This window comes from Panthera pardus, unplaced genomic scaffold (genome assembly GCF_024362965.1).
Source record: "Panthera pardus isolate Hobbes unplaced genomic scaffold, ASM2436296v1 HiC_scaffold_3, whole genome shotgun sequence".
Taxonomy (NCBI): domain Eukaryota; kingdom Metazoa; phylum Chordata; class Mammalia; order Carnivora; family Felidae; genus Panthera; species Panthera pardus.
In genome coordinates this window covers 32,392,037-32,408,577 of record NW_026526876.1, presented here as the reverse complement: position 1 = coordinate 32,408,577, position 16,541 = coordinate 32,392,037, and the positions used below count along the sequence as shown (strand labels likewise).

At 39.6% G+C, this 16,541-nt stretch overlaps 1 protein-coding gene across 10 annotated transcripts in view; it reads right to left on the bottom strand.

Annotated features, from left to right (window-relative positions):
* Nucleotides 1-16,541, bottom strand: part of BRCA1 (BRCA1 DNA repair associated) — a 59,700-nt gene that overhangs the window by 15,179 nt on the left and 27,980 nt on the right. For 6 of the 10 annotated variants that reach the window (XM_019435329.2, XM_019435328.2, XM_019435327.2 and 3 more), the window contains exons 11-15: nt 16,370-16,458; nt 10,782-10,953; nt 5,857-5,983; nt 2,950-3,140; nt 1,483-1,793 (exon numbers count right to left, since the gene is read on the bottom strand). In XM_019435329.2, coding sequence (XP_019290874.2) covers nt 1,483-1,793; nt 2,950-3,140; nt 5,857-5,983; nt 10,782-10,953; nt 16,370-16,458 — 890 coding nt within the window. The remainder of the gene's footprint in view (nt 1-1,482; nt 1,794-2,949; nt 3,141-5,856; nt 5,984-10,781; nt 10,954-16,369; nt 16,459-16,541) is intronic. The other 4 variants (XM_019435332.2, XM_019435335.2, XM_019435333.2 and 1 more) reach the window with 1 other exon arrangement.

The window sequence follows — 16,541 nt, the reverse complement described above, 5'->3', positions numbered from 1 at the left end:
TCTTCTTTGCTTGTTTAAAGACAAGACGTACCTGAGTCCCTTACAGTCTAATGTGCAGCTCCGAATTGTCCATGGCAAGAAAAGATTAGATCATTTTAGCCTTCTCTGAAAAGCTGAACTGACAAAACAAGGGAGGATGGAATGCTAATTTTCAATGAATAATGGGAATTCTAGATGCATAAGCAAATGATCAAGAACAATATAAACAGGCGCAGGTATGAATTTTCAGGGCAAATAGCTGATCTGGGCATGTGCTTGTGAGATCGAAACCCTAGCATTATTGATGAGAATTTATTCGTCATATCTACTAGGGCAGACACAGCTTATTTTACCTTTTGGTGGTGAGATACATTTGGCCACACAGAATATTATGCTGAGCCACTACCAATAGAGAAGTTAGGATGAGAAATGGTTCTTAGCCTAGGAAGGATATATTAAGAAAGATACTTAAGAATGACTCAGTCGTTTCTCAGTGTACAATAAATGGCACCCACTATTGCATCCATCTGATATGCTGGTGTGTTATCTTATGATTTTAAAGAAATATTCACTCAATTATTTTTTTTTTCACTCAATTATTTTATTATGAAAGGATACCAAAGGTGATTAACTACAAGGAGGTCAATGTCCTAGGATGTTTGAAATCTACACTCAGCCCAAGGAGCAACAAGATTTCAGTGGTATTTTAATAGGTATTTTTCTACAATGTGAAACAATTCCTATTTGTAGCACCACGAGCCCAAGGACATGTCAAATTAGAGGGAAGGGTGCTACAGGGTAGAAACGACAGAGCAGACTATTGAATAATTGTTACAAGCCAAGATAGAGACAAACCCTGGAGAAAAGCCACTATCTGGCAGTTTGCTTGCAACCACTTTGGATTTAGTTCATTATGCTCATAAGTTCACTCAGATGTAAACCAAGGTGTTTCCTCTGGGGAATAAAACTATACTATATAAGGGCGCCTGGGTGGCTCAGTCGGCTAAGCGACCGACTTGGTTTCCGCTCAGATCATGATCTCACGGTTCGTGAGTTCAAGCCCCACATTAGGCTCTGTGCTGACAGTGTGGAGCCTGCTTAGGATTCTCTTTCTCCCTCTCTCTCTGTCCTTCCCTTGCTCGCTCTGTCTCTCAAAATAATAAACTTCAAAAAAAATTTTTTAAAAACCCCACTATACTATACCTACTTGCTTTTTTAGATAAAAAAAATTAAAATTAAAAAGTTCTATGTTATATCCCAAACTACAACATGCTGCTAATATTAATGATTATTTACTTAAGTAAATATACACAAAATAATCTATGTTATAGCTTTATCTAGGTCCAATGATCAGAAATCAGTAATGGAAATTAAATTACATTGAATTGTTCTTGGTACCTAGATTTTTCCTCATAGGTTATTCACTGCTAGTACCTATTTAAAACTATTTGTACTACATTAAGAAGTCTCAGTTGTTAGGGAGATACATATGGATACACTCACCAATTCTTTTGGAGTCAAGCCTGATGCCACCATAGATATTCTTTTGTTGACTCTTTTTGTTGAAGACATCGTTTCTGGCTTCTCCTTGCCCTCAATGTCTTCCCTCTTATTATACCCAGCAGTATTAGTAATATGAACAGCAGCTGTACTCTTGGCTGATTCTTCAACTTGAAATTGGGGTAATTTCAAGGCAGAGGTTGAAGTTGGCATGCTGCTAACATGAACCGGTTCTGGGGCTCTGTCCACAGAGAGATCAGACTCAGGGTCATCAGAGAAGAGGCTGATTCCAGATTCGAAGTAAGGGGTTCCCTCTGAAAGGCATGAGGAAAGAAGTTTAACCCACACGACAATGAATTTGAATTATAAATAGTATTCATCATAATTCTATATTTTAAAAATGAAAGTTTAAGTCAACAGACTAAAGAAATATAACAGCATTTCATTGCCAGTAACGGGAATACAAGTAATTTTAAATATTCCTTTCGAGTTTTTATTACCTACATTCTCCAACTGTTTAACAATGAACATAAAGAACATATACTTTTGTAAGGGAGAATAATTTTGAAAAAGGAAACTAATACTTGATTTTTGTTTCTTTATCCACAACATCATTGTCTTCTTGACTTAATAAATCATCAGATACCCTTACCAAATTAAAAATAGGAGACCATTCCTGAAACATTTCAGAAAATGTCACTCCATAAGGAAGTAAGCATAGCTACATAGAATTCATGAGATTCCTAAAATGACCTTAATGAACATGGCCAAATACTACATTTAGGTACCAAAGTGTACCTTTCATGATAATGTGTTTTTGAGGACTAATTTAAAACTTTCTTTACTGATTAAAAAACTTTGATTTATAAGCCATAAAACACACCATTCAGTTATAGTGATTTATAAGGCATAAAATACCTAGTCATTTATATTCATTAACTCATAAAATAAGAGCTTACTTTGTGGAGATTTGACTCATTTTTCAAAAAAGGGCAGACTGAAAACTTTATCCTAGGGCCCTAGAATTCTTTTCTTTTACCTTTTTTTTTCTTTTTCTTTTTTTTCTTTTTTTTAAGTAATCTCTGTGTCCACCATATCTGAGTTCCGGGTTGAACTCACAACCCTGAGATCCAGAGTCACATGCTCTACTGACTGAGCCAGCCAGGTACCCTAGGACCCTAGAATTCTTATTTAACAGTTGAAATAAAATATTTACAGTACACAAGACTCTCCCATTCTCAAAACTGTTAGAGCTAAACCTATACAGATATATTAACAGCTGCAATAATTTTCATGTAAATTTGGATTAACATTGAAGCAATTTTTCTAAAATGGGTTTAAGTATAACAGAAACCCTCATGATAGACTACACATGCTAGACATCTGAAAAGTTGATTAACTGAAATATCTTTAGGTCAGATTCAGAGTAAAACAGAAGTGTTTTCTCCACTAGAACAGATAAAATATTACCCAGATCTTGTCTTGGCATATAAGACTGCTCCATGAAATCTCGGGGCTCTGACTTAGTCAGTTGTAGCTCCTCCCCATCGACAACCTTAATTAGCTCCTTCTGAGACAGGCAGTTTGTGCTCTGAAGACTGCTTGAGTGGCTGTGCACACACTGCCTAGTATCTAACAGCCGTGATTGAGAAGGAGAAGACCTAGAAGAAGGATGAAAGGAGAAAGGTGCCAGCACAGCTTATGAAAGGGCTCATCATACTTCCGGGGCAGCTAAAGCACAAGTCGAACAGCTTACTGCCAGAGAGACGGGGAATGACTAGTGAAAAAGAACCCGAGTGACTGCCCAGAAGTCTGGATCCACGATGCCTGCCAACATGTCAGGGCTGACAGACAACATCTCCTCTTAGGGTCTGGGCCAAGGCAGTATATCTCTTAGCTGTTTTTTTTTTTTTTTTCTTTTTTTTTTTTTTTAATTTTTTTTTTTTTCAACGTTTTTAATTTATTTTTGGGACAGAGAGAGACAGAGCATGAACGGGGGAGGGGCAGAGAGAGAGGGAGACACAGACTCGGAAACAGGCTCCAGGCTCTGAGCCATCAGCCCAGAGCCTGACGCGGGGCTCGAACTCACGGACCGCGAGATCGTGACCTGGCTGAAGTCGGACGCTTAACCGACTGCGCCACCCAGGCGCCCCTCTCTTAGCTGTTTAAAAGCATGTCAGCAAATTTCTGTGTCCCTCACTCAAATTCTATCCACTATTCCATTTGAGTCCAAATGGATGTTTCAGAATCAATCAGATCTCTCACAAAAATACAAAGCTGATTAATTTTGACATTTCTACACTCATTCTTTCTACCCAGTTTTAGCAGAATTCATAGAATCATCCCTACCTCCTGCCTTTTCAATGTCCAAAGCCATTCTAAAACCAAAGCCAGCTATAAAGTATTGTCAGAAGAGTATATGCACCCAGTGGTTTATTCCTCTGCTCTTTCAGGTGTTTAGGACTTTGCAGAATAAGACACTTATCAACAGATTTAAAGGACACTTAACAGATTTGAAGAATTAATACTCAAATGCATCATTTATACTTGTCTTTAAATAATAAACAATGATTAATAATTAAAATAATCATCAAATTATAATTATAATGGGTTATATAATTAAAATAATATAATCGATTATGACATAATATAATAATATAAATTAACAATGGACATACATTAAATAATTGTCAATTAAATAATTATTGGGTGGAGTTTACTACAAGTCAGGCAATAAAACTAGGCCCTGTGGATTAAAGATGAGCAAAACCTGAGTTGTAAAGGGAGGATGCTCAATCAATGTCTAGGTTCTTTAATACAAGACTCTGGAGGGTACACTGGGGAAGAGGGGAAGGAGGTATAGAAATATTTAGTCTAAAATATATATATTTTTAAGTCTACTTATTTAGTTTTTTTTTTTTTAATTTTTGTTTTTCAACGTTTTTTATTTATTTTTGGGACAGAGAGAGACAGAGCATGAACGGGGGAGGGGCAGAGAGAGAGGGAGACACAGAATCGGAAGCAGGCTCCAGGCTCCGAGCCGTCAGCCCAGAGCCTGACGCGGGGCTCGAACTCACGGACCGCGAGATTGTGACCTGGCTGAAGTCGGACGCTTAACCGACTGCGCCACCCAGGCGCCCCTCTACTTATTTAGTTTTGAGAAAGAGAGCATGAGCAGGAGAGGGACGGAGAGAGAGGGACAGATTATCCCAAGCAGGCTCCATGCTATCAGCACGGAGCCTTATACAGGGCTTGAACTCATGAACCATGAGATCATGACCTGAACTGAAATCAAGAGTTAGACACTTGATTTAACCAACCAAGCCACCCAAGTGCCCCTTAGTCTAAATATTAAATGGATGGTTAGCTCAATTGATTAAATGTGGCAATGAGGTCATTACCTCTAAACATGAGTTAGTGCCTATAGAGGCCAGACCTTTGTCTCCTCTGTAAAAGCCACAATGTCAGTCTCCCAGCCTCAAAAATATATCCTCAGTTCAAGAGGCTTGAAAGATAGTGTGATTAGATTATTGACAGCTATCACTATTTTCAGAAAGATAAATAAAAAATAAAAATATATGTATACACAGTAGGAACCCAATAAATATGATTCCTGGGGTACTTTGGTGGCAAAGTTGGTTAACCATCTGACTTCAGCTCAGGTCACGATCTCACGGTTTATGAGTTCGAACCCTGTGTTGGGCTCTCTGCTGACAGTGCAGAGCCTACTTTGGATCCTCTATCTCCTTCTGTCTCTCCTACTGTCTCACTCACACACTCTCTCTCTCTCTCAAAAATAAACATTAAAAAAAATATATGATTTCTTTTCCTTCCTAGAGTGGTGAGGTGCAGGACTCTAATGGGTCTGAGATTCTGTCCTGAACTATCAAGGAGGAACAACAGTCCAAACTTGTCCTTCTCCCCCTGTAGTATTGTAAAGATCCAACCAGAAGGTAGATAAAGTGCTATACAGTCTTATCTCAATAATGATTTGAACAGACATCCCTTTAAAGATATTCTGAATTTTCCTGGGTAAATCAATAGCTAAACTTTTTCTAGAGAGACAAAAACTTTGATTAGGGCAAGGGCTGCCTTGGAGAAGAATACCATCAGCCCTCAGGCTTGTTTAGCTTTCAGTTCTGAATTTTATTCCGACCTTCAGGAGGGACAGATCGTGCATTTCTTATCTCGTAGCTCATGCCTTGTATAGACCCAGAAAACCTACATACAATTAAACAAGAGTGTCCTGGAACAATGAGACGTCAGAAATGGCTCTTTACAAAAAACTAAAGCAGTATGGTGAAAAAACTTAATAAGAGCTCAATATAAGTAAAGATGTTACTTAGAAACCACAAATTGACATTTATTACTGCTTACCTTCTCATTCCCGGTTCTTTAGTTTTACTGGTGGAACTATCCAGAGATACTTGAAATTTGTCAGCAGAGAGGCTTTCGGGATTCTGGCTTATAAGGCAGTCACTACTTTTCTCTGAAGTTAATACTGCTTTAAATGGAATGAGAAAACAAAGAAATCTACTTTACTGCTCTGTCTTAAGGGTGGTAATTCAGGTGAGGATATCTATTCTTTCAAAAGCAGCAATCTGTAACAGTCAAATTAGTTTTAAAACAAGTGTATCAGACAGAATTTTATAAACATAAATGATGCAGCACCAAATGAAACAAAATGACTAAAAAATAGTAATGACAATAAAGGACACACTTCAAGACAGGAGTAAATTAAGATATCCAGCTGAGACGAGGCTGCAAAAAACATATATTTTTTGGCCCTGGATGATAAGGAAACAAGAATAGGAAATGAATTTTTATCTGTGCAGCAAAATAAATTATTCTGAAATCGCCTCAGATAACAAGGAAGAGAAAGTACTGGAAAGCACAAAGCACATTCCCTACTGGCTCCACATCAAAGACTAGAGGATGGGGGTTTGAGCTTTTTGTATGTATGGGGAATTAAGACGGGAATGGTCAGATGAGAAAGAAAAACCAGGTGACAGTTTGCTCTCCATTTGCAATGACTAACAAAAAAACAAACAAACAAAACTAATATAAACACAAAAACCAAGGTGCTGACTGATAAGGAACCTTGAAGTAATCTATGGAACTAATGATGAAATGGCACCAGAAAGGAAAAAACATACAACAGACCCAAGGCAAAGTTCTGGCATGTTAGTGATTTTTTTTTATTTATTAATTCCTCCAAATGTATTCTTGTAGCACTGCTTTCTAGGAAATGCCTTAAAGGCAGAAATCTTTAAAAAGCAAAAGCAAATACTTAAAATTACAAATCTCTTCTACCCACTAAAAAGTCACTGACAATTGTAATTTATTTTGAGCCTTTATTAGAAAAGCTACAATGCATAAATCAAGGCAGAAAAACTTAAACAAAAGGCTGAATTAATTAACCTGTGTTTTAAGTCACTGGGTAGCCTGGAGGGAAATCTAATCCTCAATGTACTATTTATAGTTTCCTTCATGTGCATCTTTTCTGGACCTGTACATTTCTAGGAACCCAAGAACTCCCAACTGCTGAAAGGAAGCAGAGTCTGACCATGAACCAGCAGGTTTTTCTTCCAACTGTGTATGTAAAGCTTTTTAATTCAGGTATCATTCCCTCCCAAGTCCAGGGTGATAATTGAGAAAAGGTAGTGTGTGGTTTCAAAAAAAGTGAAAGGGTACAGAGCAGGGTGGGAGAGCTTCAGACACAAACAGAGATGTTAAAGTCATTCCACTGCCTGAACGTTTGGCATATGAGTTGCTCTTCTCAATACAATATGGCTCAAGCTACAAAGAAATGAAGCTAACCTGAGTTAGGATTCAATAACTCAAAAGTACATAAAAAACACGGGGCAAAACTCTTCTGCTCTTCTTCCTTTATCCGTATTTCATAAACACAGGATCCAGAGCCCAAGTCCTGGAACAGTCCCTCTTAAATCACCCCCTCCTCTGGGGGGGCTTAACATGTTATATTCTTCATGGCTAGGGAATATGGGCTAGACCAAACATTTAATAAACTTATTGACTATTATGTGCTAAGCATTATGCAAAGTATTGGGAGGGGAAATCAAAGGAAAAGACATTGGGGAGAAAGGAAAGATATTAAGAAATGATAAACTACAAAATACAGAACCTACAATGAAATTCAGTTTTAAAAAGTACATAACCCATCCATGCCAACTGATTCAGAATTTCTGGGGCAGGGACCTAAGAATTTTGAACAAGTGCTTCCGGAAATGAACGCACTGCCAGACGGAAAAGCTCAGATATGTCTGAAAATCACTTCCGCTATAACAGGTTATAATCTTACAAATGCTAATGTTTGCTTTATGAATGACAGGTAATTGGAAAAAAAAAAAAAGTACCTGATAGGAAATAGCTTTACTTGTAGAGGGAAAGTACACATAATTTATAATGGGTAAGGATACACATTTGCACAAAAATATGCAGACTTGGGAATGACCCCTAGATAAACCATAGGGCAGATCTATGCTGAGGGCAGGACATTTGATGTAAAGATCCTACAAAAGGAGCTTTCTTCATCTTTAAGGATATTGGATCTTAAAAATAAAAACTGGTGAAATCCAAATAAGTCTAGAGTTCCATTTGTTATTAGCAATGTACCAATGTTGGCTTCTTAGGTCTGATAAAAGCACCATATAATGTAGGATGACAACATTAGGGGAAACGGAAACTAGATAAGGGGCAGAATTCCTGCAGGAACTCTCTGTACTATCATTGCTATTTTTCTGTAAGCCTAAAACTATTCAAAAATAAAAAGTCTATTAAAAAAGATGTCAGTACAGCTAAAGGTAAACAAAATACCCTTCCCAGGATCAAGAAGATCGCTTGAATTTCAGTTCACCTCACACCAATTTAAGAAAGGAAAAGGCACAAAACTTGAATTGATATTAAGTTGATACTCATACTCTTTCAGAAATAAAGCCACAAAATTCCAGAAATCATATCCAGAAATCTCCTTTCAGTAAGTCTGGGGTGTGTTTCAGGGTTTTAATTATGCAAATTAAAACATTTACAGAGTGACTACTATGTTCTAAGAGTTCTCTGCCCTGTGGAATCTACACTCTAGTGGGAGGTGAGGAGGAACTCTACACAGTAAGCAAAACAAATTGTGTATAATTAAAAGCTAATAAGGGTTATGAAAAAATAACAGTATAACAGGGGAAAGTGGGGCTGGAAATGTCAGAGAGGTAAAAGTTACAATAAAAAACATGGTGGTTTATGGTAGATCTTACTGAGCATTGCTCAGTAATTTAAGATCAAATAAGTAGCATTTGAGCAATTTGTACAACATATTCCAGTTATGCCAAAGAGATCATGGAGGACACTTTCTGCGGAGCTGGGAGAAAGGACTTTTTTCTTTTTCTTTTCGTAGTAATCTCTACATCCAATATGGGGCTTGAACTCCGAACTCTGAGATCAAGAGTGGCATGCTCTGCTGACTGAGCCAGCAAGGTGCCCAAGGAATTTTTTCTTTTAAGCCAGGAAATTTTCTTTAAACTCTTTAAAAAAATTAATTGAGAGAGAGAGAGAGAGAGAGAGAGAGAGAGAGAGAGAGAGAGAGAGAGAATCTCAAGCAGGCTCCACACGGAGCACAGAGCCCAATGTTGGGCCCGACCCCACAACCATGAGACCATGACTTGAGCCAAAAGCAAGAGTTGGATGCTCAACAGACTGAGCCCCCCAGGTGTCCCAAGCCAGGAAATTTTCATAAGCCTCTCCTCCATCCTATCCTCTCAACATTTACCCATCCACCTGATTAAGCGCCTGACTTTGGCTCAGGTCACGATGTCACGGTGTGTGAGTTCAAGTCCCACATGGGGCTCTGCTGTCAGTGCAGAGCCTCCTTCAGATCCTCTGTCTGTCTCTCTCAAAAATAAATATTTTTTAAAAAAGGTTTTCAAATCCATAGTAAACTAGAATGTATAAAAATATAGCATTTATGAAATTTTAAAATGAAAGAAAGCAAGCCACAAGAAACATGTCATCTGCAGATCTTCAGGAAAAAATAAATGCACAACCCCACCTCCTGTCAAAGAGGAGACAGTAGATTTACACACATATTCAAAGCCAGACAATAACATTTTCTGCATTGTGCATTAACATGGAAAGTCTAGTCTGTTTTTAGACTGAAGATAGTGAAAGCACCCCAAAGAAGAGAACCGTGCTGGGGACGAGACTTTGGGCTTCGTTATCTGGGAGATGAACTAAATGAAGGTACAGTTACAAAGAAAGCATTTAAGGAAATACATTTTGAACCACTGCCATAGCAACAGAGTTCCCAGCTTCTCATGCATGAGCTACTGTTTCTCCCTGAACATGAACATACTGCAAGGCGCATTCTGGGATCGGAGCCACAGTATTCTGGAGAATTAAGACTTGATTTCCTAGAAAGATGAAAAGGAAGGCCCTAAGGCCCCCAGCCAGACTGGGGAAGGAAGCGACAAAGAAGGGACCTGCACACTAAATTAGCTGGGTGGGTATCATGGAGACAGTGGGGAAGACCAGTTTGGGAGGGCTCACCACACCTGCCAGTCCGGAAGCAGCAACACCCTCTGTGGCACCCGTGCCTGCGCATAGCCTCTCATCTCTGTGTCTGCAGATCTGCCCCTATTTAAAACCTGCCCGATGTGCTGTCTTCCACAAGGCTCTCTCCAATCAAAAACTCAAATTTTCATCTCACTTTCCTTCATTTACACCACATTATTCCTCAGCTCTGTGCTCACTTCTTACAGGAAGTCAGCTCTGATCAATCCCAACCTGCTTTGTTATTCTAAATGCCTTCTCTCAGAGGTCTTGTGGTCTTGTTGATCACTAGAACACTGTTAAGTTCTGACTCTCCCACATAACTAGGCTTTCTGTGGATCATGGTGCAATTCCTGACACCTAGGACATCTGTCTCTCAAAATTGGAAAGCACATTAAATAGGGCTTTGGGATCTGACACCACTGTTATAAGGGATGAGTGTTGTTTTTTATGTTTTCTAGAATGATGGAGTTTCCTATTTCCAATCTCCCCCAACTCACTCAGCTTCCTATGGGCTCCCCATAGCCTCTCCTCATTGTGGGTACTCAGACAGTGACACTTCATGACTGTCCTGGTTACCTTGTAAGGCAAATTAGTTGTGAGCAGGGACTAGAACCAAGGCTCAAAATAAAATTACCCATGGAGTGACTCAGCAAACCTATGCTGAGCAAAGAACATAAAATGTTGGAGTTAGGCCCACACTTTGGGAGGGGAAAAACTTTGCTTTGGCCAATATTACAAACCTTTCTCTGATGTGTTTTGTTCCGGATTGAACAGGTCCTCAGGGGCATAAGAATCTGTTATGAGGGCAGGGGAGCTGTTAGAAGGCTGGCTCTCGTGCTGCTCTAACACGGCTTCCAGTTCGGCCATTTCCTGCTGGAGCTTGATCAGGTTGTCTTGCATGGTATCCCTCTGCTACAAACATTAAGAAATGACACCAAGAAAGTCACACTCTTTTAGCAACTTGCCAGACAGCAGGAATATGTCACACCAATTAATTTTAGCATGGAAACCGAAACCATCTTGAATGGAATTATGAGTTCTGGTTGAACACCTTTTCATCCAACCATATTCCTGCAATTAAGGCCCATGAAGTTATTTCAGAATGATGTCAGAGCAGGGAAAAAATGCCTCAAACTCTCCCAAACAGACTTGTTTTATTGTGATGCCCTTTCAACGTTGGTTATTTTCTCTTAAAGCTAGGGAGCAAATGGGGCGCCTGGGTGGCTCAGTCAGTTGAGCGGCCGACTTGGGCTCAGGTCATGATCTCACAATTTGTGAGTTCGAGCCCGGCGTCGGGCTCTGTGCTGACAGCTCAGAGCCTGGAGCCTGCTTCGGATGCTGTCTCCGTCTCTCTCTGCCCCTCCCCCACTCATGCTCTGTTTCAGAAATAAACAAACGTCAAAAAAAATAAAAAAATAAATAAAGCTAGGGAGCAAAAAACCAAAATATTCAAATGCTTTCAATATTTAAAATTAGCAAGATTCTGTAACATTTTACCCAGGCCATGTTTCACAGACTTGGTGCTGTGGGACTTACAAGAGATTTGAGTTAGTCCATATAATAATGTCTGCCTTCTGGCTTATGAGGACTCTTCCTTTTCTGGGATTCTTTGAACATTTAGTTTCCAAAAGAGCGAGCAAAGAGTTAATTCACTGGTTTATCTATTCATTCAACAACCATTTGCTGACCATCTATTATATGCAAGGCACTGTTCTAGGGGCTTACAGCCCTCGAGGTGTTGCCATTCTGGATCCAGAGAGGGTACCAAGAGATCACATCAGACAAGGACCCGCTAGAGGGAAGGATTTAGCAGAAAGAACCTTAGGAAATCCTATAAGGACTGTTACTGTTTTTAATTCAAAATAATGGCTCTTCTTGCTTATGGGACTTCTGATGTTTATTTCTCCATTTTAAGAAGGTATCTGCTAAGTCTAAGGTTTTTGATAAGCAAAGTATTTGGTTAAGTAAGGAGCCTTCCAAAAAATACATGTCTTCATTACTATTTGAAGGAACATCTATGGTTGCCAGCAAACCCCAGGGAAACACAGATTCTTTGACCCTCCCTTTCTTCTGATCCTTGAAAATGACTTTGCCCTCTACTAAAAACAAGCCATCTACTTTCTCCTGCTACACTGTGTTCATAGTTTTCAGATGTTTATGACCAGAAAATGTGCTCCCAGCGTCACAAAGGCTTCCGCGGCTGCCCCGAGATGCCTTGCTGCCAAAGTCTGCAGCAGCGCCATTGCCACCACGTGGTGCTTGTGGGTAGTTCTGTCAAACCCTGGCCATGGGAACTGCCTCAGTAAATCTGGAATGAAACCACACACAGGTATCTGACAAGCTTCAGAAGCTGTATTAGTCACTTCTGCCATGACGACCACATCTAATTTCTCTGTTGCCATTAAATACGTTAGAAAATCAGGAAAAATAGTAATGGGAGAATTGTAATTAGAGAGCTTGCCTTTGGGTTTTCCCAAAGGAATTACTTTATAACCTAAATTCCCTTGTAGGTAATTGCCCAGACACATTTGGGAGACCAAGACCAAATTGGTTACTGAGGGTTTTTGTTGTTTTTTTTTTAATTCTAATTCTTAAATGTTTCTGGAATTACCCCTATTCTTCTTTTCTACTCCCAATATGCTACTCTGATCTCTTTTAATACAGCTGCATTACTGTGGAAGTTCTTTAAAACTCATTATTGCCCTCAGGATAAAGCCCAAATTCCTAAGCATAGCATTCAAAAGGCCTTTCACACTCTGATTTTTTATTACTTCCCCAAACCACCCATATGCCCTGTTTTCCAGTTACACAGGACAACTTTGTGCTTTCTGGACATATCGTGCCTCTGTGTCTTTGCCTTGATTGCTGCCTCCCTTCACTTTCTACATGGAATAATTCTTCTCATCTTTCAAGGCCCAGCTCAGATGGCCCCTTCAGAAGTCCCCACCAAGAATACATCTACTACCAGGAACAGATGATCCCTCACTACTTCACTGGCTAACACACTAGTATACAAAAGTGGAATACTGAACCCTTCTTAAATTTTATTTTATTTAATTTTTTAAATGTTTATGTATTCTTTAGGGAGAGAGAGCGTGCATAAGCACAGGGGAGGGGCAGAGAGAGAGGAAGGCAGAATCCCAAGCAGACTCTGTGCTGACAGCCTCAAACTCACAAACGGTGAGATCATGACCTGAGCCGAAATCAAGAGTCGACGCTTAACCGATTTGAGCCACCCAGGCACCCCAGGACCCTTCTTGATAGGTGGAATCCTTCTTAACCATTTTTGTATTCCTAATGCCTAGCAAGTAGTAAGTACTCAGTAAATGTTTAATGCAGAAATGAACTAATGAATGAGTATAGTTAATCAGTCTTTAATTAAAAAAACACAAAAAACAAAAAAAACAGGGCACCTAGGTGGCTTAGTCACTTAAGTGTTTGACTTTGGCTCAGGTCATGATCTCACAGTTCGTGGGTTTGAGCCCTGCGTCGGGCTCTGTGCTGACAGCTCAGAGCCTGGAACCTGCTTCAGATTCTGAATCTCCCTCTCTCTCTACCTCTCCCCTGCTTGTGCTCTCTGTCTCTCAAAAATAAATAAAATGTTAAAAAAAAATTAAATGGTACCAAATTACGTTTCTCTATCTCCTATATATTTCTTCTTAGTTCTGTTAAACAGCTGGAGGGAAAAGATCCTGCTCCCATCATTTTGCCTGTCTGTTACTTTAAATTTCAGTTAGCCGTGAAAACTGACTAGCTCTGTTTTGAGAAGATTCTTGATAAAAACATTTTGCAAAATGAATCTTGAACAAGTAGACACATCTCTAGGAAGAAGATCGGGAATATGAAAAACAAAGGGGTAGTTTATTGAATGTCAAATCTAATGCACTATAGCTAAGCCCAAGAGAATTAGAAGCTGGAACCTACAACCTTAAAACACAAGGGACAAAAAGGTGAAAGGCACTGGTGAAAGTTTGACAGGGCCCCAAATCCACCTAGGAGTTGCAGAGAAAAGGCCTCCTTAGTCTTTTCATTCATTTTGTCACCATGGCAATCCTGTAGGGCGGGAAGAATATTGGTGACAACTCAGGTACGAACAGACTGAACAGGCCACTGTCTCAAAGATTTCTTCCTGACTCCAGCAGGTTTCAGTCCTAGAGGGATCTGCTCTGTACAGAAAACGGGCAGAAGACCAGCCCTTTCTTTCTATAGCCCTCACAGCAATGCCAAGAATTAGAAGATTTTAAAACTGGATACCACCTGGTGTTAGCAAAGGTGCAGGGAAGTGAGAACCATCAAGTACTACAGGGGCTGCAAAAGTATGGATTTGTTCAATCTTTCTGAAGAACAATTTAACAATATGTATCAAAGATGAAAATTTTCAGTTGTAGGAATTTATATTAAGGAAATCATTGGGGATGCGGGCAAATCTTTAGCTACTATCAAGATACTACTATAGTGCTGTACATAACAGCAAACTGGGTCTCTTACTTTGAAACCCTCATATTCATTAATAGGCCAAATAAATCACGGCTTACCCAAAGGACAGAATACTATATAGTAATCAAAAATGAGTCATTGAGGGGCACCTGGGTGGCTCAGTTGGTTAAGCCTCTGACTTTGGTTCAGGTCATGATATCATAGTTTGTGGGTTCAAACCCCACGTCAGGCTCTGTGCTGACAGTTCAGAGCCTGGAGTCTGCTTCAGATTCTGTGCCTCCCTCTCTTTCTGCCCCTCCCCCATCACACTCTGTCTCTGTCTCTCTCAAAAACAAATAAACATTAAAAAAAAAAAAAGAATCACTGAGGAAAACTGAATGACATCGAAAGAAAAAAACATTACAGTGGAGTATTATGTATTTTTAAAATTTTTTAAATATTTTTATTTATTTTTAAGACAGAGAGAGACAGAGCATGAATGGGGATGCGGCAGAGAGGGAGACACAGAATCCGAAGCAGGCTCCAGGCTCTGAGCTGTCAGCACAGAGCCCGACGCGGGGCTCGAACTCACGAACCGTGAGATCATGACCTGAGTTGAAGTTGGACGCCCAACCGACTGAGCCACCTGGGCGCCCCATGGAGTATTATGTATTTTTTAAAGATAAGGAGTACACCTATCTTTGTGCATACACAGGAAAATGGAAGAATATGCATGAATAGTTAATAGTAATTATTCCTGGGTAACCCATAGAATTTAATCTTTTAAATAATTAATGTGAGCATATGGCATAAAATTCAAGGCACGAAAGGACATTCAGAGAATAAGGCTTCCTCCTCCTTCTCCCAGTCTGTTTCCCCACTCCAAGGGCAACTACTATTAGCTGTTCAGTGAAGATGGTGGTGTTAATCTTTATTTATTTATTTATTTATTTATTTATTTATTTATTTATGATGGGTGTTAATCTTTAAATACTGTGATAGAGAGTACTTTTTCGAGGAGACTGTTCTGCCTGTAGTACTGAAACATTCATGTTACTAAATGTTATAGATAGGACAACGTTCCTATCCCCTTCATAAGTAACCACAATATTGGTCTTGGCCACGAGATACAGGAAGTAAAATTGTGTTACTTTCTTTTTCAAAGAAAAAAGAGGACTTACAGGCACCAAAGAACAACTAGCAGATTTAAAAAGAAAGAACAAAAAGAAATCTCCACAAAACAACAAAAGGCTAGATCATCTCTAACAGAACAAGAACTCTGTGGGCTCCAATTTGGAAACAAGAACAAACCCCTCTCTTTAATACAGTAGTGTCTTCATAGATATTTTTGCTATAGGGAAAATTGCTTTTTTTAAAAAATATTTTTAAAAAATATTTATTTTCGACAGAGAGAGAGAGAGAGAGAGAGAGAGAGAGAGAGACAGTGTGAGTAGGGGAGAGGTAGAGAGAGAGACACAGAATCTGAAGCAGGCTCCAGGCTCTGAGCTGTCAGCACACAGCCTGACATGGGGCTCAAACTCACGAACTGTGAGATCATAACCTGAACCAAGGTCAGTCACTTAACCGACTGAGCCACCCAGGCGCCCCTAGGGAAAATTGCTTTTGAAGGTTTAGCTTATTCATTAAATTCAGGATGTATTTTTCGCAGTCAACTAGATGGTGTGTGTGTGTGTGTGTGTGTGTGTGTGTGTGTGTGTGTGTGTGAAATAAAAGGCAGCCTGAGTTCCGTTCAGGTGCTTACCACCTACTCTGAGGAGACAAGGTACCACATACAACTGTTATACCATTAATTCTAAAGCATGATAAAGCAAATGTCAGAACGTGGGGTGCCTGGGTGCATGCTACTGAACACAGAGGACACAACACACACACATCCACATAGGCTTTTTACCTGAGTGGTTAAAATATCACTCTGAGAGGACACCCCTGAACAGTCTTCAGAGAGGCTTGTTTCACTCTCGTACCCAGATGCCGCTTCACCTTAAATGATGATAAAAATAGCTTCAGATGTGAAAACAGCACATACTGCAACTCGTATCCTTCTCTTCCCATTGGTGGGAAAA